The 24,773-nt window shown below is 28.1% G+C and overlaps 2 protein-coding genes across 5 annotated transcripts; one reads left to right on the forward strand and one right to left on the reverse strand.

The window, feature by feature from the left end:
* Positions 1-9,017: 9,017 nt before the first annotated feature.
* Positions 9,018-14,703, forward strand: LOC112597631 (mitochondrial chaperone BCS1-like). Of its 3 annotated transcripts, none has more exons than XM_025343753.1 (8): positions 9,018-9,409; positions 10,193-10,516; positions 11,671-12,000; positions 12,996-13,135; positions 13,254-13,448; positions 13,686-13,922; positions 14,006-14,108; positions 14,190-14,703. In XM_025343753.1, exons 2-8 carry the CDS (start codon positions 10,281-10,283, stop codon positions 14,470-14,472), a joined length of 1,524 nt encoding a protein of 507 aa, XP_025199538.1. In that variant the 5' UTR covers positions 9,018-9,409; positions 10,193-10,280; the 3' UTR covers positions 14,473-14,703. The 3 variants fall into 3 exon arrangements, with proteins under 3 accessions (XP_025199538.1, XP_025199537.1, XP_025199539.1); XM_025343752.1 differs by having other exon boundaries at positions 10,250-10,516; XM_025343754.1 differs by lacking the exon at positions 10,193-10,516.
* LOC112597630 (regulatory-associated protein of mTOR) lies at positions 14,508-24,500 on the reverse strand. Of its 2 annotated transcripts, none has more exons than XM_025343750.1 (25): positions 24,078-24,500; positions 23,885-23,987; positions 23,542-23,783; positions 23,320-23,466; positions 22,332-22,501; positions 20,975-21,034; positions 20,789-20,889; positions 20,560-20,708; positions 20,260-20,448; positions 20,003-20,197; positions 19,860-19,934; positions 18,541-18,798; positions 17,915-18,058; positions 17,720-17,825; positions 17,453-17,653; positions 17,261-17,394; positions 17,116-17,186; positions 16,928-17,036; positions 16,651-16,856; positions 16,379-16,555; positions 16,017-16,273; positions 15,794-15,946; positions 15,127-15,283; positions 14,953-15,066; positions 14,508-14,879 (listed from the first exon to the last, which is right to left on the reverse strand). In XM_025343750.1, exons 1-25 carry the CDS (start codon positions 24,228-24,230, stop codon positions 14,687-14,689), a joined length of 3,864 nt encoding a protein of 1,287 aa, XP_025199535.1. In that variant the 5' UTR covers positions 24,231-24,500; the 3' UTR covers positions 14,508-14,686. The 2 variants fall into 2 exon arrangements, with proteins under 2 accessions (XP_025199535.1, XP_025199534.1); XM_025343749.1 differs by having other exon boundaries at positions 14,508-14,882; positions 24,078-24,230.
* Between the last annotated feature and the right edge of the window lie 273 nt (positions 24,501-24,773).

Genomic DNA, 24,773 nt, shown 5'->3' on the forward strand with positions numbered 1-24,773 from the left:
CCGATACATAATATGAAAACCTGCAAATATCTGCATCACGAGTATACGAATATCAACAACAATCTTTAGGCAGCGTAACAGCATCGTTTGAAATCTGAACCGTGCAATTTTCCTAAACCATTCCGAATTTTTATTATATGCTATTGGTGTATTATGCTAACTACGAATAACGGTTGCTTACGGTAACATCGACGCTTCGTTTGAAATGTATTGTTAAATTTCGGTGCTATGTATTCTTTCCACAATCCACTCATCAAATATCACAAATCCAAAAATAATCCACTATTTTTCGCACGTACTAGTGAAGATGAAGATGACGCGAAAACGTTTTAATCGAAAATTAAACGACATGGCGGACTTAGAAAAGTTTCGGTGATGAGTGATAAACGGGTTTTCTTTAAGGTTCACTGGCTCAAACTAACTGACTATGACGCGGTTACCTCGTGGTCGCGAATATACTACGACTCTGGTATAGAGGTGACCACTGTTGGTGAAACTTACGAGAGGTCGATTGGGTAACCATTGAAAGTCTTTCTTCAAAACGGAAATATTATCAATCGATTTTATCCATTTTCGGGGATATGCCTCGTCCAATTTTTAACAATTGTTTTGAGATTTGTCGATGTAAAATATGAGTTGTATCTGATAATTAATCGTAAACGGGAACGGCGATAATTTCCAGTTTTCCACGATGTTGGTAATTGCGGTTAGTCAACTGTGGTAAATGCAGTCATCACATAAACTTTTTCTTAGCACATGACGTGAATATAGTTCGAAGATTTGGATATAATCAAACGAGTATATTAGGCTTTACAATAAAATTATTCACAACAAATATTGCAGTCTTATTGCAATAATATGCATCAATGAATCATATAACTTTAATAGTTACATATTATGATATACATAAATAGAACACTGTGTTCTGCAGAGTGCGATACTGTTATATTATTCTTGATGATAAAATGTTGACACATATATAAATATGAAAAGAGAGCAAATAAAATAAAAAACTGAAAACGTATTTAAGTTACTACTCGATTTAGGTATATACTTGTACGTAAGTATTCGGTTTATTTTTTAAATTTCAGTCATATTATCATCGAAATTAGTAAAATATAAACAGGAAATATCGTGTATATTATATAAATACCGTAATTTTAGCAATCTTTATAGTTATTTGTGGTTTTTCTCGGAAATTAATATTCATTTTGCAATTAGATATATCAACAAGTATAATTTATAATTTCTGATCAATATAGTATAATATGTTATGCCATATAAAAATGAATAAAAAAAATGTAATTGTCATTAAATATCGCGTGCATCATCAAAATTCAAAACCTACAAATCCATAAAGCTAATATTTACCAAAAATGTTTAAGTAATGTACATTATTAATAATAATAATTCTACATGTGCAGTTTTAATAACAAAATAATAACTTGAAAAATGTGTATGTCGTGACGTTTGAACGATTATATGATGACTTGATATATAATAGACTATCCACGATTGATACTGCAGTCAACCATGGTCCGGCGTTGCTAGTTCTTGGATGATAATAGTATTCCTCTTAGTCACTTAATATCAAATACCTTGGCGTAATTTTGGACAAAAAACTAAAAATGAAATCCACATATTATCTCCAAATTACAACAAGGATACCAGAGTCTAAAAATTCTATACTCATTGATCAACCGATAAACCTCATTAAACTAGAAATGTTCCCTTATGTTATAAAAGCAAATTTTACGACCATTAATATTATATACAGTCCTCGTGTGGGAAAATTGCGCTAAAACTTATTTGCACAAAATACAAGTTTTCCAATCAAAAATTGTGAGGACTTTATCAAATACCCCATGGTTTGTTCTTAATGCTGCACTTCACAACGACTTTCAGCGGTATGCCGACACTTGGGCGCAGAAAATTGGGTGCTAGACTTTAAGGCACAATGACAATTGGGAACGAATATTAATACTTTTTAAATGAATATAAAAACTATAAACCAGACTAAAATATCATAATTTTTCAAATCTTAATCCGTTTAGTACTTAATTTTAAATTATGTATATAGGTACAATGTACATAATAAATATCAATGTAAAAAAAAAAGTAATAATTTAATGTTTTACATTTCAATTATTTAGATACTTGCGGATCATCCTTAAAATTATTAATTAACTGGATAATCGGCGTTCTACTGTATAACAAAGTAACTTATATGCATCAACATGCATTATATACGTATAAATACTGCAATAATATCTATAATTTATTTCATCTATTATTAGTATACGTGTTTTACATTAATTTTAAAAAGTATTGATATTCGCTCCCAATTGCCATAGCGCCTAAAAGTTCCACACCCAAGTGTAGTACATTCACTTCCAGCTACCTACAATATCAGAGCATATAAAAAAATCAACTATTAACTTTTTCAATAAAATCAATTCTGCCAGCAGAGCGAAATTTTACGAACTAAACGACGCACCTACCTTACGTCCCATGTCTCAAGCATAACACTCGCACGATCTTCTATTATAATCTAATCAATTATTCTTAACTTGTAAATACAAAAACATTAATTTTTATTTAACATTTCAACATTATCATCTTGTATTAATTTATGATTATTTATATTCTTTATTGCTAACCGATTTCTAAAAGTTAAATGTCCATTTCATATTATCAATAAGTTTAAATGACTAAGTCAAGGAAACTTAATAAATTAAAAAAAATTTTAAAAAGGTGGTTAACCACCCCATTTTTAGCAATAAGGCCATATTCTACATACAAGAACACATTTTTCACAAACCTGCTGTATCATAACAAAACAATTCCTCAGCCAATGACCATAGTTGCCAAAGCTTAAGATCAATATACATAGATAAAACGATTATCAATATCATGGTTATGCAGAATTTAAATAACCATAATCTATAACGAATGGTATTATATCTATACAGATTACAGATGTATGGTCTACATAGGTACTACAGTAATATTTAAGACTTGAAGGAAGGGGGGCTGAAGCACTCTTACTCTTATGAGACTTATCTATCATTACAAAACTCCTGTAAAAATAAGTTGTAAATGTGTGAAACGATAGGTTATTATTTTTTTTTTTTTATGTGGGAACGGGCTGTATACAACAATTAAAGGCTAACCTAATCTGTACCTTAAATATTTATATATACATAGGTACGCAATATTAATTTTATTTTGAGTATGAAAGAACGAGTGATATTTATAAATCTATAACCATCGAATATTAATATCAAATATCTTTAGAATATAATAATAATTTATCGATTGGAGGCTGAACTGTATGAATAAAATAATATCTCAGGCTTCGATGTTTTTTCGCCAAGTATGACGAAAATGTTAGCGCGTGGCATTATTTTGCATTATTTTTTGTAAAGGACTGCCGAGGATGCTAATTTACATAGTGTCTCGATAAAAACAAAAATAAAAAAACATATATTATATTATATGCATATTATATTTGCAGAAGAATGTATACGGGGTATAACAATGAGGTAATTGAAGACATCGGAGACGTCCGATGGATGCGTTTGCATTTAAACGGCGCCTCTTCCTCGTGTCGATCATACTGATGAGTTGACAATATTATTTTACTGTGGTACATACGTGATATTTTTGTACATGTAAACTGCTATGAAAATAGTAATATTATATATTACATACAGAGAAATAAGAAAGTATGAGACAGCTGTTCTATAGCAGTAGTATTCCGAATTACAAATATAATATCCAAAAGGTGGTATGCGTATTATATATATTGGATAAATCGACGTCACGTGTATGCACACGCTTAAAATATAAAAAGAAACACTCGTGAGAAATTGTAATGGACAAAAATGAAAAAAAAAATCAACAGATAAAATTATTATAAATTGAATATATCGACATGTGTAATGCTATAGCTAAACCTTTGCTATCACTACGATATACGTATACATTTTATTTTAGGGTAAACAAATATATATATTATGTACATATTAATATATTATAGATGTTTAATATTAATTTAAGATGTACCTATTGCGTATGTATTTTATTTTTAATTTAATGATGTTATTTATTAATTTACTTATTTTCCCGTATCTTTTTTTTAGATATATTATGCTGAAAATAAATATGAAACACATAATTAGTATGGACTACATAGAATTCAAATTTTTTATAGTTTTATACTGACTTTCATTAACCTTCGACGTAAAAAGTACGAAAGTTAAAAGTTTGAAATTTATACCATAGTAAATAGCCATAAATATAGTAAAAATAGTTTTAATTTTCATCAAAATAACTACATGAGTATAATAATATAATAATATATTATACTATCCATAATTCGAATAATGCCATATTATACACTTGCAGTCGACTCTCGATAATTCAAAGTTTGCGGGACTTTTGAATTACCGAGAAATCGAATTGCCGAGTAGTTCAAAATATTAAGAGAGCAAAAAAAAAATCAAATTATTGAGAAAATTTTGTTTTTTTTATTATTGTACATGCATAATTATTATTTAATATTTCAGCAAATTAGGTAGTATTACTACTATTTATTGTTTTTAAAATGTAAATTAAACTATTGTACATACTATATCGATTTAATTATTATAAGAAAAGATTATAAGAGAAACATTCAATGAATATACTCTGAACTTTGAATTACTGAATGTTGAATAAATGAAACTTCGAATTGTCCCGTTTTACTGGCTAGTTTTCCCAAAATTCAATTCCAAATTACCAAGTGTACTTAAATAAATGATTTTTATTCAAATTACAGCGAGATTTTCAAGAGGACAAGCATTTATTTCGAATTACCGAAAGTTTTGAATTATCGGAGGTTTGAATTATCGAGAGTCGTCTATATATGCATTTATAAATCATTTGTACACTTACAAATTTTTTTAAGGAATGAATTTACTAGCCTTAGCTGATTGCTATGTATTAATATTTTAAGCATTAAATACGCTTCAGTAGACAAAATGTCACAGGAGGTTAAACAATCAGATTGATATGCAATTAAACGAGTCGGTTTGTATCTATATGTTGTTTTAAGGAGTAACTATAATCATTATAATTAGAAAGTTATAATAAACGAAAAATTAAAAAGTACATAACGTTATGAAGTTATTTCCGGCGAGGGGGAGGCAACAAATAAAATTTTTGAAAATATAATACAAAAATAATGTCTATTACAACAAAATATTCTATAATTTATAATTAAAGCGTCAGATCTGATATTATATATACTCGTATATTATAATTTATATTATTATCTAGGTGTGGAGATGCAATTATAATTATACTGTGGAATTTACGATAAAATCACCAGAATGCCTACCCATTATTTAATAAGGTCTTAGACATAATGAAATCAGCCTACATAATATCATATTAAAATACGGAGTAACTGAGGCCTAAGATCGCTTACACATGTAGGCATAACTTGTATATTATTTAGTATTATGAGTATATTGTATAGGTACAATGAAATCTGTAAAACAATAATATTATTATTATAATTATACATCTTTGAAAGTTTAAATTCCGAGAACTACACGCATATCCACACACAAGAAATGTATTTATTAATTATATGGAAATAGCGCGCATTCACATATATTATAATTATGATATCACTTAAAATTTAAAACACTACATATACATATTATGTATGTTATAATAGTATAAGTAAATTTAAAATTATATACATATATAAATTTACTCGACTGCCCACTCGATGTGTGAAGCAGTTCCCTGTCTAAATACGCCACTGGTCGATAAGACTTAAGTAGTTTAAGTAGGAGGATAGGTCACAGTAATAATAATAGTAATAAAAATAATATAATAGGTGCAGAATCAATGAGGTTGTAATAATATCGGCGAGACAAAACAATGAAATTGCTACGTGGCATAGAGCTGCAGAGGTGTTTAATGAATCATTTGTTATATGCGTGCGCGCCGCGTTATGCAAACATTTTATAAAACCATATAATCATAATAGATATTTATTAAACCGTAATTTGATGTTCAGCGCGAGAATGGAAAAATAAAGTCTTGGTTTTTTGATGGTATGCACACATGTTAAACAAAACTACATATTTTATAATTATTTATAATAATACGAATTGAGAAAGATTGTACAACATTTTTATTATACTTGACTACGGAAAATCGCCTGAAAGTCCGATACACATGCTGCAGCCATGTCGTGAATCTGCCACCTTTTAGGCGATATCCACCTTGACACTTCAAAAAAAAATATAATTTCAGAATAATTATTTTGTAACAATTGAATAAAATGTTTATTTATATATTAAAAAAAATAATACTTTGAATAGACATTTAATTCAAATAATTTTTAATTTATTAAGAATAACAAATAATATTTGAATACTCAGCAACTCAAATCAGAATACATTTTTTTCTTATGTTTTAGGACACCAGTTTTTATAAAATATTATTACGTTACAAGAATTAAGAACAAGTAGTAAGCTAAGATATATTTTTTTAATATTATTGTTATTATTTTTAGTAATTACATTTTTTTCTACAAATTATTTAAAATATATTTTTGGTTATAGAATATAAACTATATATTCAATAATATACAGTATGTTGTTTATAATATTATAATTATATAATTTATTATAAAATTCTATTTGATATACACAAGTATATTATAATTTCTAAAAGAATAATAATTATTATAAACATTATGTCAGCTGTATTCTAATTCTTTAATGTGTCAGTTAGTTGGCTATTAAATTTAAAAAAAAAATGGATTAGACTTGTAACATTAAAAATATACTATAATAATGTAATATACTCATATAATATTAAATAGTAAAATATTCTAGTTTGAAATTTGAAGTTGTAACTATCTAATTCTATAACAATGTACTATTATATATTTGTTAATAACTATTTTATTTATTAAGCCTAAAAGAAAAAGTTTATCATAGAATTAAACCAATGTAATTAGTTAATTATTATAATTATTTAAAAAAATAAGTTGGATGAAATAGCCAATTAAAATTCTGCTTCTACTTCCTACCCAACCTAACCTAAGTTTGGGTAAGCATTTTCATGTAAAATAAGCTTTATACTATATGCTGTTAATTCTTTTGAAATAGGTACCATATATGTTTGGTTTATACAATTTTTAGCGATAGCCATTTCAGCTTTTAATGAATTAACAGAAATCAATCTTTTATTTCTTTTATATATGGTTCTCATAAAAGAAATAAAAGATTGATTTTCCTCCCTTCTCTTGCGAACACAAGTTTTTTTAAATATTTTATCTTCAAAGGATGTTTTATAGAAAAATGTTTCCGAGTGCTCCTTCTCTACTTTGAGGATTTTGATATCATGCAATTTGACTTGACGTGTCTTGTTTTCATCTATATTGAAATTATTATCCCACGATTCTTGCAAAACTTTGACGTCGTAAAATTGTTCGTGCGTCATTTCTACAACTTTGTAAAGACTTCCTGTTTTTTTAGCTATGCGAATCAAAGTTGAATAAGTTTGAGGTGAATAGATTGAGCTTGATTTTAAGTGTCTAATCAATTTATTTTTCGATTTTACTGTGGACATTACTACCTTCATTTTGAGAATGATCACGTATTAGAAATGTTTGCGTAATCGATTTGACTCTCAAGTTGATAACAGCGTAAGCATAAACAGACAACAAATATTTGTTTTTTTTTTTATTGCTGACCGCAATTGTCCGAATAGAAAATTATATCAATATCTTTTTTAAGATTCTTGTCTGTTAAATCTTTGATATAGTTAAGAACACAGCTTCTTCGCATATAAGTTACTGTCAGTAAGGTTCAGGCAATTAATCCTTGACTTATAAAAGAAAAGTGATACTTGTCCTTTGGTACCTGCATAACAGCTGACAAGTCATAAACTGCTACAATAGTACCATTGGTTCTTTGTTTGCTGAGAATACAATTGAATATTTCTTTTTTTAATTAAATTCGCTATTTAAAGAAGATTCGAACCCAGCTATATTTGTACCAAAATATTCCAATTTCCAACTAAATTGACTAATACCATAGTAATCGAGTACCTACAGCTTTTGAAAACATATACAATTTACATAGAATTTAATATAAAGTTAAATTAAAAAAAATAATATAAAGTAAATTATTATTATATATAATTTAATTTAATATAAAGTTAAATTTTCATTTTTTTAAATTTGAACTCTTAAGCCCTTAAACAAATTGAATTTAAAATTTTAATAATATTAAACTTAAAAATCAATTTAAAATGTAAGAAAGTTATATTCAAGTAATCTTCATAACGAATTTAAATATGATTCCAAGCAATATTTCTAATTCATTTAAAAATTTTATCAGATAAATATAGTTGTTTAAATAATCAACAAATACAATTTTTATACTTATTTAAAAAATGTCATATTTTAATTAAATTAAATTAAAAACAAATGCATAGTATAGATAATCATGAGAATTTTTAAAGAATACTCTATAAATGTTTAAATGATTCTCATTCAGCTACAATCATCTATAACATATAAATTCGATTTAGTATTCGAAATTGCCAGTTATGTGTTTACAAATTTTCTGGTTCGAGCATTCCGTAGCTGTCTTATTTATTAATTTTTTTTCAGATTTATGAATGATATCATTTTTATTTTTATTTAAAAAGCTTAAAAATATAATACAAGGTTGATGCTATTATTGTAAATTGTTCTTACCTTTCAAAAAAATATAAAAATAAGTGTGCCCCTGACTTATATAGACTACACAAACTACATTTATGGAACATATATAAAACCATAGTAACCACGAACCACAGTCTTTGGTGGGGTGCAGTTGTACACGTTAACATGTCTCTCACGATGTTATCATTGTCGAAACAGATCTGACCGGTTTTGATAACATTTTTTATCATGAGTTATAATATTTAAATGCCGAGCCTAATATTATCAATTAATATATTGCCTCGCATAGTTGTGTGTTTTCGTTTTTGTTTTTCAATATTCTACAGTTCTTTTGTAGTAATGATATTATTGTGCTTTAAACATTCATGTTTGTGAAATTTCGAACGACTATTGGATAAAGACAGTGAACTATAATAATAATTGTATAATACCACCTACCCACATACCAACGCAATGAGTTTTATCTTAAACCGATGAATTTTCCTAAAACACTGTACGAGTCATCTGAATATCTACCTATATTTTTGACCTGTACACGGAGATCTGTAGACTATAGTCACATCCGATGATTCCGATGATAATTTGTTTTTATTGAGTTGGAGCAGTTGAATGGCCGTTGCACATAATCGTCTCTGTATAACGTAAATTGCCGTCAGCAACAATGTCGTAAGTAGTATCCACCAATTTTATCATCATCTATTTATTTAAAAAATAGGCATAATATTATAGAGCTGCGACTTAATAACAAATTCATATTTATCTTTGCATCAATGATTAAAAAATATGAATGTTCATTTTTTTTAGGGTAAAATGAATGTTGCATAATTTCTGTAATAGAAATTCAATTTCAAAATATTTAATTAGTGAGGAAGAGGTTAATTCTTTACTGTACATTGGAAACTTTATTTCTAAACATGGCGGCAAACTACTCTTGTATTTACCCATACTTCAATAGTGAAAATAACTTGAAACTTTTCAACTGTCAAAAATTATTTTTTTTTATCTTTTTATCTTTGATAATTTAGTTATTTGAACATATTCCAATGTACTGTTTAAAATCCACTCGGTCAGATTGAATCAACTAGAGCAGAGTATAATTTAATATGACCCAATCGTCTAGATATTATTTATGTTTAGTACTGTATTATTATTTATTATTGTTATTTACCTGTCGACATGGTTGATACTTGATAGTCAATAATCATAAATAGTATTTTCTGCCTTCGAATGACACGACACTACCCAAAATGTTTAGCAAACTTCTTAACATCACTTTAGTACTTTTGTACGTTACAAACTTCCAAATTAATAATACTGACTATAAAATTGTATGCGAACACCAAAAACACTATGTTTTACAAATTATAGGAACGCATAGTATACTTGTAGAGTATAGACCATAATTATGTTACCTTAAATCTAAAATGCCATTATTATTGACCATATTAGGCGATTTCGTACCACTGCCATGTTACCGTTTTAAAATGCTGAACTAGTGACATTTAGTTATTTAAGTATTCCTGTTCAAATATCAAGAATGGTCGTCCACAAAGTCATGTATATCTTTGAGTACATTTCAATCACGCCTTCGTCTAGTATAACGGACGACATTGGCCGTGGAATGCGGGGCTCTCCTAAGTTATGCCACACGTCGTACGAGGGTACCATCAGAGTGATGCCCAACTCCATGATAGACATGGCGTGTAATAACCTGGCTGGAGAAAAGTTAATGAAATACACTACACCTTACAATATACAAGACCAATATTTAAGGTATATAATATTATTAACAACTGCCTCCAGTACAGCGGATACCAACCCTCTTCCAGTATTTCGTTCAGTACCTATCAGTACTGGGCCCCAAACAGAAGAAATTCTCAATTACCACATTGCCCCACTCTTCAACAAGGCCTTCACTATATTTTAGAAAACGTGTTATTATGTTTGCCAGTAAAACGCATTTCGCTGTACTGCGAGATAGTTATTATCAGGGCTTGGGACTTTATGCATTAGCATATTTGTTCAGGATGTAGATGGAAGAAATCGGATTTGATACATCTTTGTTTTTTGATATAAAGATTTCAAATTCAACATTTTTATTATATATTTTTTGCATATTTTAGGTTTTTTTCTTCAAATCCATAGGTATTACAAAGATTTACTCGTTTTTACTGTGCATTCCACAAATTTATATATTTTTTAATTTGATTTTTAAGAAAAATGAAAAATATTAATGTAAAATTTTCGTTTTTGGTGCGTTCTAAAATTGTTATTTAGAAAACAAATATGTTGATACAATATACATTGTTCATTCTCAATTAATTTTATCTATGATTTCGTTTGCAATAATACCGATAAGGCAATAATCAATTGCGTGACTCCACATTTCACATTTCATTTTTTAAATTTAATTTATACAAGTATGTCTTTTTTAATTAAAAATAAATACATATTTATACGTATACTTTGATATTTTATTATACATAATGTATGCGCATGTTTTTATGATTTTGAGTGCATCAAGTTCAGAGCCCTGATTATTATTATTATTATTAGATAAATGCCTATTAAAATGTATTTGTATAAATAGTCTATATCAAATTCTACTTTGTTGAATCTATTGTTAAATATTTTAAAATATTAAACGGTGCACCTAGTTATAAAGAATAAACTACCTACTTAGTAACTTATTCATGCAACGTTGTTATTTTTCGAAATATTTTAAACAAAATTATATTGCTTGAATGTGGAGTATAAATTATACAGGCGCCTTTAAACTATTTTATTTCCAATGCATTTTTCACATCTTCGGTAAACTTCAATAAATATTATTAGTCATTGAAGCATACTAAACTCGTATTCCTATCAAGTTGGAATTTATAACAATACTTAATTTAAACTTTTTGTTAATTCACTTAAATCCACAGTACAAAAGTGAATATGTTAAAGCACATCTCAATGGCCGCCGTATCTAGTAAGTACATGTTGAAAGTCGTGGAACTGGTCGGCCTGAGCCTGGCTTCGATAGTCATCGATGAGACTATAGGTTTGGTTAAACAGTACTTTTGGCGCAATTACGTCACTGAGCTCGAAGTTTCCAACTCAGACAAATGTTACAATTGGCTACTACAATGGATTTCCAAGCACAATCAACATCTACTGCACTTCAGTGTCACTACCGTCTGTCGGAACACTGATTCCGGACACGTGACGTCGAAGTTTGACTATGAGCCAAGTTCTGGCGATCACATGTTCAAGTAAGCCCGATTCAAAGACGATACCTATGGTAAAACGTCTCATAACTGCAGCAGACGCATAACCAGAATTTTAAAAGGGGGATGTTTTAATTTTATCTTTAAATACAACTTAGAGAGGAGACTATTCAAACACCCATAAAAGAGTTATATGCTTATTTTAATATATTATAAAATATGCTTAACTTTTATAAATTACATAGAAAATAAAATCCATCCTAACCTAATCTGAAACATTTTTAACATATAATATATTTTTAGATTATACATTTATATCGTTGATGGAGAGGGGTGTTTTAATACCCAAAACACCCCATTTTTGGTTACTCAGTTGAGTAGAAACATTACAATTTTACTAGTTGATAGTGGCACGTCTGTCGAAATTGCACAGACACCCAATACCAATACCATGACTAAAAACTATAAAAAAAAATTTTAAAATTTAAAATTTTTTAAGATTTCTGTTATAGGTACCTATAATTTTTCAATGTAAATAAAAATATAAATATTTTTATACTATCTTGACACAATACTGATATTGTCGGATTGGCTCAAAAATGATGAAAAAAATTTGTTTTAAAAATGTACTACTTACTAATTTTTCTAGAATCGTGAAAAATAAAAAATGACACAGTATACCGGCACATATCATATTAAACTTTAAAATCATGTTTTAATCCAGTAAGATAATTTCACACAGCTCTTACTTCTTATGTTATCAAATTTTTCTCCAAACCCTCACCAATATGTCACAAATATTTAAGAACTAGCTTTCATAAATCGAAAATTTTTATTTTATCCTTAATAAAAATGTTTTTTATTTTGGGTACCATTATAGTATGTGCTGTAATATACTCTCTGCTAGCTTGGATATTTTATACTAAAAATCTCATTTTTCCATCCACGATCGATATTGTTCGATTTGTCCAGCTCCAGCATAATCATTAGCTATTCAATTAATGCTTTGTAACGATTAACTGAAAATTTTGAATCTGCAGGTATAAGGGTCATACAATAAACGTTAAACGTGATCGTAGCTCGACGTTATCCAATGAATATGGTTCTAGGCCGTACGAAACGCTTCACTTATCTATTTGGGGTCGAAATAGACAAGTACTAAACGAAATCCTGGAAGAAGGTTGGTATCCGCTGTACTGGTGGTAGTTGTTAATTATATTATATACCTTAAATATTCGTCTTGTACTTTGTAAAATATAGTGTACTTCATAAAATATATTTCATTGACTTTCCTTCAGCCAGATTATACGCCATGTCCATCATGGAGTTGGGCACCACTCTGATGGTACCCTCGTACGACGTGTGGCATAACTTTGGAGAACCCCGCATTCCACGGTCAATGTCGTCCGTTATACTAGACGAGGGCGTGATCGAAAATATACTCAAAGATATACGTGACTTTGTGAATGACCAATTTTGGTATTTGGACAGGGGTACGTAAATAACTAAATTTCACTGGTTCAGCATTTTAACACGGTAGTGGTACTAAAGTGCTTGATAAATAGTGAATACATAACACTGGAATTTTAAATTTAGAAAAAGTATCTTATTTCTAATATGCACATATTCAATGTCAGGCTGTAAAATTTTTGAATCACCACAGTTTATATTTATAATAATGAAATAAGACTTGAAACTATAGAAAATAAAATGTTGTCTCGGCGTTCTAGGAATACCGTACCGTAGAGGTTACCTGCTCTATGGGCCACCGGGTTGTGGCAAGACATCTATGATCATGGCGTTGGCTGGCGAGATCAAGTATAACTTGTGCGTGTTGAGCCTTAACGACTCAAAAATGTCGGACGATCAACTCATTCAATTAATGGGAGCAGTACCGACCAAATCTTTTGTGCTCCTGGAAGATATCGACGCAATGTTCGCCAACAGGGATGGGAAAACAGTCATAGGTATATTATGCGCATACCTTGTAAAATACGATGTTTTCGGTGTCCATACCCAATTTTTATACATTATTGTTAACTTATGGCAGAAGGCAGTACTAAAGTGACGTTGAGCGGTTTGCTAAATGCTTTGGATGGTGTCGTATCGTCCGAAGGCAGAATACTATTTATGACTACCAACTACGTTGACAGGTGAATAATAATAATAATATAGTCTGTAATAAATAATAATAAATTGCTAAACATAAAGAATAATCAAATGGGTTATTTTAGATTGGATCCTGCACTGATACGATGTGGCCGAGTAGATTACAAACAGTATATTGGAACATGTTCAGATCATCAATTATCACAAATGTTCATTAGGTTTCGCCCAGAAGGTACAGAAGATGACAACAATAGATTTATAAAAGATGTGAGAAAATATAACAAACCAGTCATCCCAGCTCATTTACAAGAATTTTTTTTGTTGCATCGGCATAAAGAACTAAAATATATGTTTGAACATATAAACGATTTATGGCAGAACGTACAAGACATTCAATTAACAGAGTAACAACAATAATATTTATAGTATTAATTTAAAAATAATAATAATAAATTAATTTTTTATGTACAGAAAAATACTAAGTACATAAAAAACGAATGTTCAGTCGAATAGCAATTTTTGAGCACAATAAAAGAAAGTGTCATGAATATTTAAAGTGTTAGAAAAAGAATAACAAAAATTAATTAACATGAAAAAAAAAAACAAAAAGTTTATACGTTCATTATCTTTTGGGATCAATTGAATATAATGCTATAGTTCCATCCATAGCCCCAGTAGAAAGCAGCACTTTTTGAGGGTGAAACTTAATAGTCATTAATGGTGAATAACGTGTACTCATGAACCAGTCCGTCAACTTCAAAGAGTTTAACAACTGACCCTCAGTGTTGTAGAATAATAACATCTGATTTATACTACTGCTAAAAATAAAATAACATGACTTAAAATATATATTATTATTTTAAAACACATTTTATAGTTTATACTAACCATGCAATTATATTGCACATTGAGTGAATGGCTGCGGATTGCATGTTGTTGACATGAAATTCCTGCTGTGGTGCACTATGACCAAACTCAAATGTTTTTATGTCTCCATAAGCACTATTGCATTGATTAATCAGTTAATACTTGTTTTTAATAAAATTAGAAAAATAAATTTACCTAGCAGATACTACTGTAGCATCTTGTAATCTTAAGGTAAGTATTTTACTATGATGTCCAATGAAAGAAGCTATTTTTGCTTCATCTGGCGGAAGTCTTTTATCAAACACTTTAATTGAACCATCTTTACAGCCAGCAGCAAATATATTATTATTGTCTGTAAACAAATATAAAATAACTTTGGTATATAGAATCAAACAATATCAAACATTTTCATATCATAAGATATTACAAATTTGCATTATTAAATAATTTAAAATAGATATGTATTTATCAATTATTAAATAAATTTGATTAATTAGATGAAAAAATGTTATGATTTGTATCATATAAACATACTTTAAAATAATATACATGGTTTTACACATTTCTTTTTCTTTATTTAATTTGTATCATAATTGTATAATCTAAACAAACAGCCATCAAGAAATCAAATTAAAAAATATATAAATTGGTTTTTTTTTCAAAATTCTGAATATAATAATTTAAATATTAAAAGTTCACTATAAAATGGAAGTATACTTAGGTGTGTGTTATGATCATATATTCATCATTTCTAATCAAAATATATTATTAATTTGGATTAAATTAAATGATTGAAAAATTTATAAAATATACACTGTACTTAGATGTTGATTGATCTTAGCAACAATTAAACTTTAATTACCTTTAGATTGCATGGACATGGTTGTCACAGAGGCATTGACTCCCGTTGATAAAGCAGTCAGTTTAGTTTCAGTCTCAACATCCCAAATTTTAATAACTCTTGAATCACCTGCACAAATTAAATGGCACGACCTTTGATCCCATTGCATAGCCACTGATAATTATTAGATAAAATTAACACAATTTATAATATTAAATAATTTGCTAAGATTAAATTTATTTACTTGAAGAACTCTCAAAACTTGGACTCTTACAAATAGGTAATGCATGCCAACCGGTAACCAATTTAGGAGGTCCATCGATGCATTGAGACCAAACTTGAATATTTCCGTCATTGTATCCCGCCAACACCAACGCAACATCGTGGCTGTTAATTAGTTCTACAGCAGATAAATGCGGAGTTGATCTATATGACAGATCGAGACTTCTGACATCTGGTTTCCATTGAGACAGCTTATAGCTACTATGATAATCCCACACTCTATAATTTAAAAAATATGTTTTAAAAGTAGTTATATCAGAAAATAGAATTTGTAACTAATTTTTTTTTTACATCAATTAACAGTTATAAATATGTACTACTTACGTTAAATAATCTTTTGTAGCTACAACAACATGTGGGTCATATGGATAAAACACCAATGAATTTGGTGATTGTTTACATTTTGAAGAGAATATTTGATGTTCTATCTTACAATTTAAATTATTTACTTTGTTTTGTTCTTCTAATGCTTCTTTACGGAGCATCATGTTTCGAGTATACCTATTAAATACATTTTAAGTATTAAAATAATACTATTACTTGTTAAATATTATATCAAAAGTTATAAAAACAATATTTGTTTTAATATCAGTTACCTCCAGTCACGTTCATAGTAAATTGCACTCTCAAAATCACCTCCATCATTCATACCACTTAATGGATGAGCAAAATTTTTAGATACCCATTCAAAAAATTGAGATTTTAATAAACTTTTAGTATGATTTGTTGTGTCTTTTTCACAATCACTTTCTATATTTGGAGGTGATGATGATGATGAAAGCATAGTAGTTTCTTCTACAATCTAATTGCATAATGGATGTATTAATAATTATTCTTCTAAAACAATTTTTGTACATAATAGAAGTTACGTACAGTGTTGGGAACAATTTTTTTTGTCCTGGAATTAGATCTTGACGGGGTAATAGGGGTTCTTGGTCGAGTACGAAGTTCATGTACAGACAATGGAGGAGAATCTCCTGGGCTAAAATAAATCATAAAGACCATTTAAAAATGCAATGTATAAGTAAATAAAACAAATTATGAATCAATCAATTCAATACCTGAGATAACTTTTAGAAGACGGAGATGCAGGTAATGAATGTGATGAGCGACTATCCGTTTTATTCTTAAGCTAATCAAAAGAAATAATAATAATTTACAATTGTTTTTAAATAAAAATATTACATACACACATTAAGTACTTACCTTTTGTCTAATGTATTTAGTTAACTTTTGTGCGGTAGCTGCAACATCTGGAAATATATCGTGCTCCAAAGCTGTCAAACCCTTCCATAGTTTAGAGTGATTATTGCTATAGGCAGATGTTGTTTGATAAGCATCTAAGAGACAAAATACTTTAGAAATTATGTCTAGTTAATTTAAAAAATATATACATACCTAAGGTCACTATTGATGAGGACGAATTTGTACGCCTCAAATGATCAGATTTCGATTCTTCTGGCATTTCATCTGAAATGCTAGGTGCAGGTGATACTTGAGGTGATGCTGCAGTGACTATTACATTAGTAGATTGCATTGAAAAATTTTCTTTAGATCCTTTTCTAGACAGACTAGCTATTTTTGAGCTACCATTTGGACCTATAATAGGATTTATAACAAAAATTGATTTATATTTTGGCATTTACAAATTAATTTAGAACATACTTTTATAAAGAGATCCATATGGTTTTTCTGTTTGTTCCTGCATTGCTATTTCTAAAAAGTATCTTTCAAATGTGATAACTGTCCATTGAAGAGCAATTATTACTTCCTAAAAACAAACATAGTGTAAAAATGATCATTATTATGAATAATTAACAACTAATAAAATAAAAAAATACAATTGTTTTTGACTATTACCTCCCTGACCATAGGACTCATATCTTTAGCAACAGTATTTAATAAAGTCAAGGCAATATTTAGATCAACTTTTATAGCATAGTCAGTACGATCCTTATCACAGCTTACATAAGTACCAAGAGCAAACACTGCTGCAGCTCGAACCTAAAACACAAATTTAATTATTATTTTGAGTTATTTTTTGATACTGTGTTTTAAATAACAATATGTTAAATACTTATAACTTACTTAAAATTAAAATATTATAAAAAAAAAAATTAAGAGAACACAGATAACATTCCTACCTTAATGTTTAAAAGCAGATAACTTCATTTTAATATTTATGCTAACAACACACAATTGAAACTGCTAAACGTACATTTACTATGTTATATATCAGTATTCAGTATGCCAGATAAACACATGCGGTACAATACCTAGCACTCTTAATATAAACATTAAATTGGTTTCTCATTTCTCTCTTTTTTAGTTGAAATTAAAGTGTTATCAAAATATATAATAGCATATTAAATAGCAAAAGAGGAAGTCTATTCAGTCTTATCCTAAATTGTCATCACTACAAACAATCATAATACATTTTTTAGAAATTAAAAAAAATATATTATTTCCATGAACAATTAACTTACTTCAGGTACTTTATCTTCTAATAAAATGTAAAGTTTTTCATGAGCTATATCCCGCACACCAACCCAACGAGCTTTATCATAATCAGACCATAGCTGAGCAAGACACAAGGTCAACCATTGTTTATATGGAGCACTAGCGTTGGCTAATTGTTCAAGACATATGCACACTAAATTGTTCTTAAGCCCAAGTTGTTGACCATTCTTATAGTTTTGCATTAGCCGGGACAATACAACAGTTCCCAACATCCTTTGTTCTTCCTAATAACATAATTATAATGGGTATATAAAGACAATAAATAACATTTCTTCAATATTTGGAAAAATATTAACTGTTTAAAATCGATTTTCCATATACTGTGTCGTGTAATATTAATATTCATCTTATAGGTAACATTCTATCTACCTATGTTAACCTACATATAAATATACCAAATATAAAATAGTGAAGTAACTCAGATTATAAATGTAGTTATAAATTATTAATTACTAATTACTAATGACATTTAAAAATACTTGTTTGTTATTTTACCCCACTACTGGATGACTGTCTAATATACTCCAGTGTTTATTAACTATGAAACAAATTTCAAATAAAAATAAATAACAATATTAAATTGTTTACCATTAAGTATAAATAGTAATATAGTTGATAATATATATTTTACAATAAGTAAACATAATAAAGTAAAAATTTAATGCTACAATTAAATATCACAGGGAATAAGTCATTAAAATTAATTTTAAAAAGTTAATAATATTTACAGGAAAGGTATGAACTTGAAATTAGACATATAAGTGACAAGCCAACAACATACTAATATAGTTATAAATTAATAAAATACAATATCAAAATATTTTATAAGAAATATTTACCTCTTTTCCATAAATATATATTATACTGGACTTGCCTAAGAGCTAAGATGATATCAATCTATAGAGAAATATCAATCATAAATATCAAATGTTTAGATTAAAGGATGTAAGCATGAAATTGCCTAGTGAAGTAATACGTTTTAAATAGTGTATTAGCAGAGTGATAACAAACAAGTACCCATTTTTTTAATGCATATAAAATCATTCAATCAGACTGTCATACGAGAAAAATAAATTAGTTAAAAGATTAAATATATATTTTCACATTTTTAATTGTAATTATCACTGTAAATGTAACGATAAGAATAATTATGCATAGACAAAAATTCTTACACAGCATAAAGTAAATATAAAAAATACAATTTAATAAAAGTTAACAATTAACCAAGCACTTTTTTAAAGAAAAAAAAGAGTAATAAAAATATTAAAGCAATTGTTATACTTACAGGCAAACGTATATCTTCAACTAGTTGAAAAAAATACTTAAAACCATTTTCCCTAACAATATCAGTTTGACAAGTCTGAAAATAGATATAACCAATCATTATTTTTATTTATTTAATGTTAGTAATTTATTTTGGACACTTACATGATCCACAGCCATTATTTTAGCCCAAATAAATGCTAACATTGGTCGAAGTTCAACAGCAAAACTCTGCAGTAATTTTAATATATAAGGAAATATGCCTACAGATAAAGTTAAATTTACAGCCCATGGCCCCAAATCTAAAAATCTACCCAATAAGTCTAACGCTCGAAGTCTATGTGCTTGACTTAATAGAACCTAAAAAACACATAATAAAATATTATAGAACATCAAATAGTTATGTTTATTGTTTTTATTACTTGGAGTACAATGGGAAGCTGTTCGGGTGCACTACGTTGTTGTGCTGGTAAACAAGATGTATGGTCTAGCCAAATTTCAAATGCAGTCAATTGTTCTTCAAAAAATGTTGTGCGTACAAAAAAACCATCACCATGATCTTGAACACGTTGTAATTGAGACAAACACAAGTCTAAAATATGATCCCATGACTAAACAAAATATTTACAAATTAATAGTTTGTATAAATGAATTAAAATAAATATGTCAAGTACCATATTTTTCATTAAGAAACATGTTTAATATTTTTATTTTCTACAAACCTGCCACATGGGGTGATTGTGCATTGCTGGTAATTTAGGTGAAGATACTGGTTCACAGTCATATGTTCTCATAATACGTTCAGCAAGTAAAAAGTTTCTTAGTAAACTTGCAACCAACAAATCTTGCCGAAATAATGTTTGAAAAGTATCTTTGTAATAAAAATAAAATGTTTAAAGTTTTTGTAAAGTGTCTATTACAAATTAAGTAAATAATTTATTCTAATTATACCTCTAGGTAATATGTTCCAAGCTATTGTATCAGTAATGGCAGTAAATACCCAGTTTAATTCTCCTAACATTGTCCGTCGATCATTTAATGTACCAGGAATTCTAATGAAAATAAAAAATTTAATAAATAAATAAATTGAATTAAACATAAATTAATTAATAGCAGTTATTTTTAATGAAAACTTACTTATCAACAAGATCAAGAAATAATTTTGAACAATGTTTTGACATGTTTTGCATTACAAACCTGCAAATATATTTAAAATTAAATCTTACATATTACATTCAGTTTTTTTTTTTTTTTTGTAGAGATTTTTGTAAATATGCAATATTTCTAAAAATTATAATAATAAACAAATCAAACTATAATTCACAGTTTGTTTAGAAAAATATATTTTTTAAGAACATAGATAGTTGAGCATCTAACTATCTAACAATTTTAAAACATTTTGGACACAACATAAACTTATCAGAAATGAATTACATACAAAAATTAATTTTAATCAGACACAAAACATTCTTTGTAGATTAAAATAGTATATTATCTCTATAATTAATCATTAAATATTATCACTTTGAGTATATTTTTATACTAAACAGAAAATTTAATTACAATATGTGTTTTGTAAATAAATTCATATCTAAAATATGTAATATATGCAAAAAAATGTTAGATACAGAGACAAAAATTGTAAAATTTAAATTAAAAATAATAAAAGATTAAATACTTCAATTGAACTTGATAAAAATATTATGATGCCTATTTACTTGTATACTAATTCTTAATCTATAGCATAATACACTTTTTATAAACAGTGATTATAGAAGTATTATTTTTATTTTTTAAGGTTTAATTATTTACAGTTTCCAAGTACCCCAATTTAAAGAATAAACAAACGATTCAATATTAAATAAATATAAAAAACATTCAAATCATTTACTGATGAAATATCATTATGGTATTCATTAAAATATATTTCTGCATTACTAATATATATAAATTAATTTATTATTATTGAGATGTTTCAACACATTAGGTACTAATTACAAGTACAGTAAATTGCTGATATGTTAAATTGCAATGACATAACTTTAAAATGCATTTTAGTCAATTGATTATTATTGTAGCAATAAATTTAAAGTCTAACATGTTTGTTAATCTAATAATATCACTATTAGACATTTGAACTTTAAACTCAAATGACGTGTGTTTCTTTAATTTTGAATACTAACACGATAATATTTCTTAAAGAATATTGAGACAAAGCAGTAATATCAAACCACCATCAGTCATATTTAAGCAGCGATTTTAAATTACAGGTCACGTATTGATATAATTATAATTTGAATGTAAAATGATAAAAATTATAAAACTGCCTTCATTAAATATATGCACATAATTACATCAATCACAATTGATTATAAATTATAAAAAATATATTGATTTCCACAAACTAAATAGCTTATGAATAGTTATGTTTTATTTTAAAATCAATAATAATTATAACTATAATTTCTATATTTTTATAGATATAATAATTTACCACCGAGCAGCCATTTTAATTGGTGTAGTCAAACAAGAAGTAAATAAATCAGCAGGCAAGTCTGGATGCATTGGAAGTGTTTGATCTATTTGACATGCACCTAGTTGAATGCAATTTTTAAAGGAAGGTCTTTCACGGTTTATAAACAATGGGCATTGTGTCGCATCACTCTAAAAATTAAAGTAACAAATATTAAAGAGGTGCAGATGTGTATTAAGAATTCATTGCCATATTATTACCTATGTGAATAAAAAACATGTTTATGAATTATGGTTGTATAATATATAGCTTTAAGTAAAAACAAAATGGTTATTATTGAAAGAAAAGATATTTAATTTTTTTAAAGGTTAATAAAAGTTATTTTATACTCAATCGGAAATAAAATAGTATAACAATGGTTCTTAAAAATTATATACATTATAATCATTATAATAAGTAAATATTAAATTATACAAAAGAACATCAAAAAGTAGATGGTTAAATATTACAAAATAAATAAATAATTAATAAACATTAAATATTTTTTGTAAAATTTCATGGAATTTAGTCAATTTATTATTGATGTACTACAATAATTGAATGAAACTTTTGAACCAATAATTAAAGTTGTAGTTATTAATAAATTAATAGTATCAGCATAAATAAGCTTTTTATTCAGTAAGAAATATAATATTACATAAATTATAAATTGGTGCCATGTTAAATATGTATATTTATATTAGTCCAAATTTATTAAAAGGTTATAAATAATGGAACATAACTAATAAAAAAAATGAAATGTATTAGTTAAGTATCCTTCTACTATGTTTTCTTTCAATAATGCAATACGTCAAACAAATTTAATTGCCAATTTATTTTTTTCCTATAGAAATCAATATTATATTATTATTTATCATATTATCTAAATTTCAAAGTTTAATTTTAAGCTAATGATCAGTAAATAAAAAAAAAAAAACTATTATAACAAAACAAATTAATATATACCGACCGAATCTTCTTTTTCATGCTGTTCAGCAAATTGACCAAATAATTTTATAATCATTCCTGCATTTGAACAATCATAGACAAAAATTGATGGTGATCCCATCCAAGTTTGAAGATCAAATATGGACAATGGAATGTATTGGGTATATGTCTAACAAAATTGAAATAAATTATAAATATTAAAATGTTTATTAAGAATAATAACTAAAAATTAAAATCAACTTACCCTGTTAAACACCCAAATTTCACCATTTACTGTGGGTTTTGGAACACCATGTCCATTATAGTGGAAAAGGACTCTTTCTTCTTTTGCATTTCGTCTCAAGGAAATGCACAATTTTTTTACATCCTCTATAGTTGGGTCTAACGATAGTTTGTATCGTGCTCTTGGCTGCCATCTTTCGTACTGTTTTTGTAAATTGGCTCCAATGACTTCCAATGCTTTCTGAGGCATCATCATCATTGGATCTAATTCAGTTTAAACACGTTTATAAGACCAAACAATTTTGTTAGATTAAGATATATCAAAATTATTGTTTTTTCAATTATAGTTGTTGTGAAATCTATACCTATCCAACATTCTAGACGGGCGCAAGGTTGCACTTTTAAAACGTCTGGTGGATCTACACCTACATTCAGGCACATGACAAGTGCAACACTCACAGTCTTCATCTAAATCCACAAAATAAATTAACACGAAATAATATAAAATTAATGAAAATTCAAGATAATGTTTTACTAAATGACAGACAATGTACTCACCCGTTCTTTGAGGCGCCATGAGTTTACCACAGTGTCTACGTACTTTATTTCTTCCGTGTGACGTTTTTTCGTGAAACATAACGGTAACCGCCAGTCGGCGGACTCGGCGGCGTCGGTGCTGCCGGATGATAATTTGGACGACGCTTCTTCCATTCATGCAGACGTCCACAAATGACATTCAACGTTGCAAACACGCGTGCCTACGTCGTCACTCCTAGACGACACACGGGATTGAATGGCAGGAAATTAATACACGGTGGTTGTTCGTATCTAAATTAAAATTTGTTTAGAGTTTTGACCGTATCGTGGGCGTTGGTCGACGCGAAAAATTTGAAAACTATCGAAACCACACACCAAACCACCAAACAACAACAGACTCGCGGGTATTTGTATTACGTCTTGCACTACGCCCGACCTCGTGTTTGCTATCAGACACGATCGTCGTCGCGTTATCTCCCAACCATCCCCTCCATGCCATTGATAAACCGTCATCTGGTTAGGTTCACATTCGATCGTTATCTCGATGAAAAACACGGTCGTGAATCGTGGTGAAAATTATAATGATACTGTTCACCGTCGTCGTTGTTGTTGTTGATGTTTGCTTTATTTTTCTTATCACATTACCATTTTCCCGGTCTTAATGGTAACAACGGTCATCGAACGAATCGCAACCGACCGACGGGGCACCGTCCTCCA

Source organism: Melanaphis sacchari, unplaced genomic scaffold (genome assembly GCF_002803265.2).
Source record: "Melanaphis sacchari strain LSU unplaced genomic scaffold, SCAv2.0 Contig42_pilon_pilon, whole genome shotgun sequence".
Classification (NCBI taxonomy): domain Eukaryota; kingdom Metazoa; phylum Arthropoda; class Insecta; order Hemiptera; family Aphididae; genus Melanaphis; species Melanaphis sacchari.

What these genes read in the sequence shown, in the direction of transcription:
- LOC112597631 (XM_025343752.1), top strand. An exon ending in ATTTTGGTATTTGGACAGGG is followed by an intron (nt 13,449 to 13,685) that starts GTACGTAAATAA and finishes TCGGCGTTCTAG; the next exon opens with GAATACCGTACCGTAGAGGT. An exon ending in GGATGGGAAAACAGTCATAG is followed by an intron (nt 13,923 to 14,005) that starts GTATATTATGCG and finishes AACTTATGGCAG; the next exon opens with AAGGCAGTACTAAAGTGACG.
- LOC112597630 (XM_025343749.1), bottom strand. Translation starts at nt 24,230, where the DNA reads ATGGAAGAAGCGTCGTCCAAATTATCATCCGGCAGCACCGACGCCGCC. An exon ending in TTGGAACATATTACCTAGAG is followed by an intron (nt 20,709 to 20,788) that starts GTATAATTAGAA and finishes TTTATTACAAAG; the next exon opens with ATACTTTTCAAACATTATTT. An exon ending in ATATGGATCTCTTTATAAAA is followed by an intron (nt 17,654 to 17,719) that starts GTATGTTCTAAA and finishes ATCCTATTATAG; the next exon opens with GTCCAAATGGTAGCTCAAAA.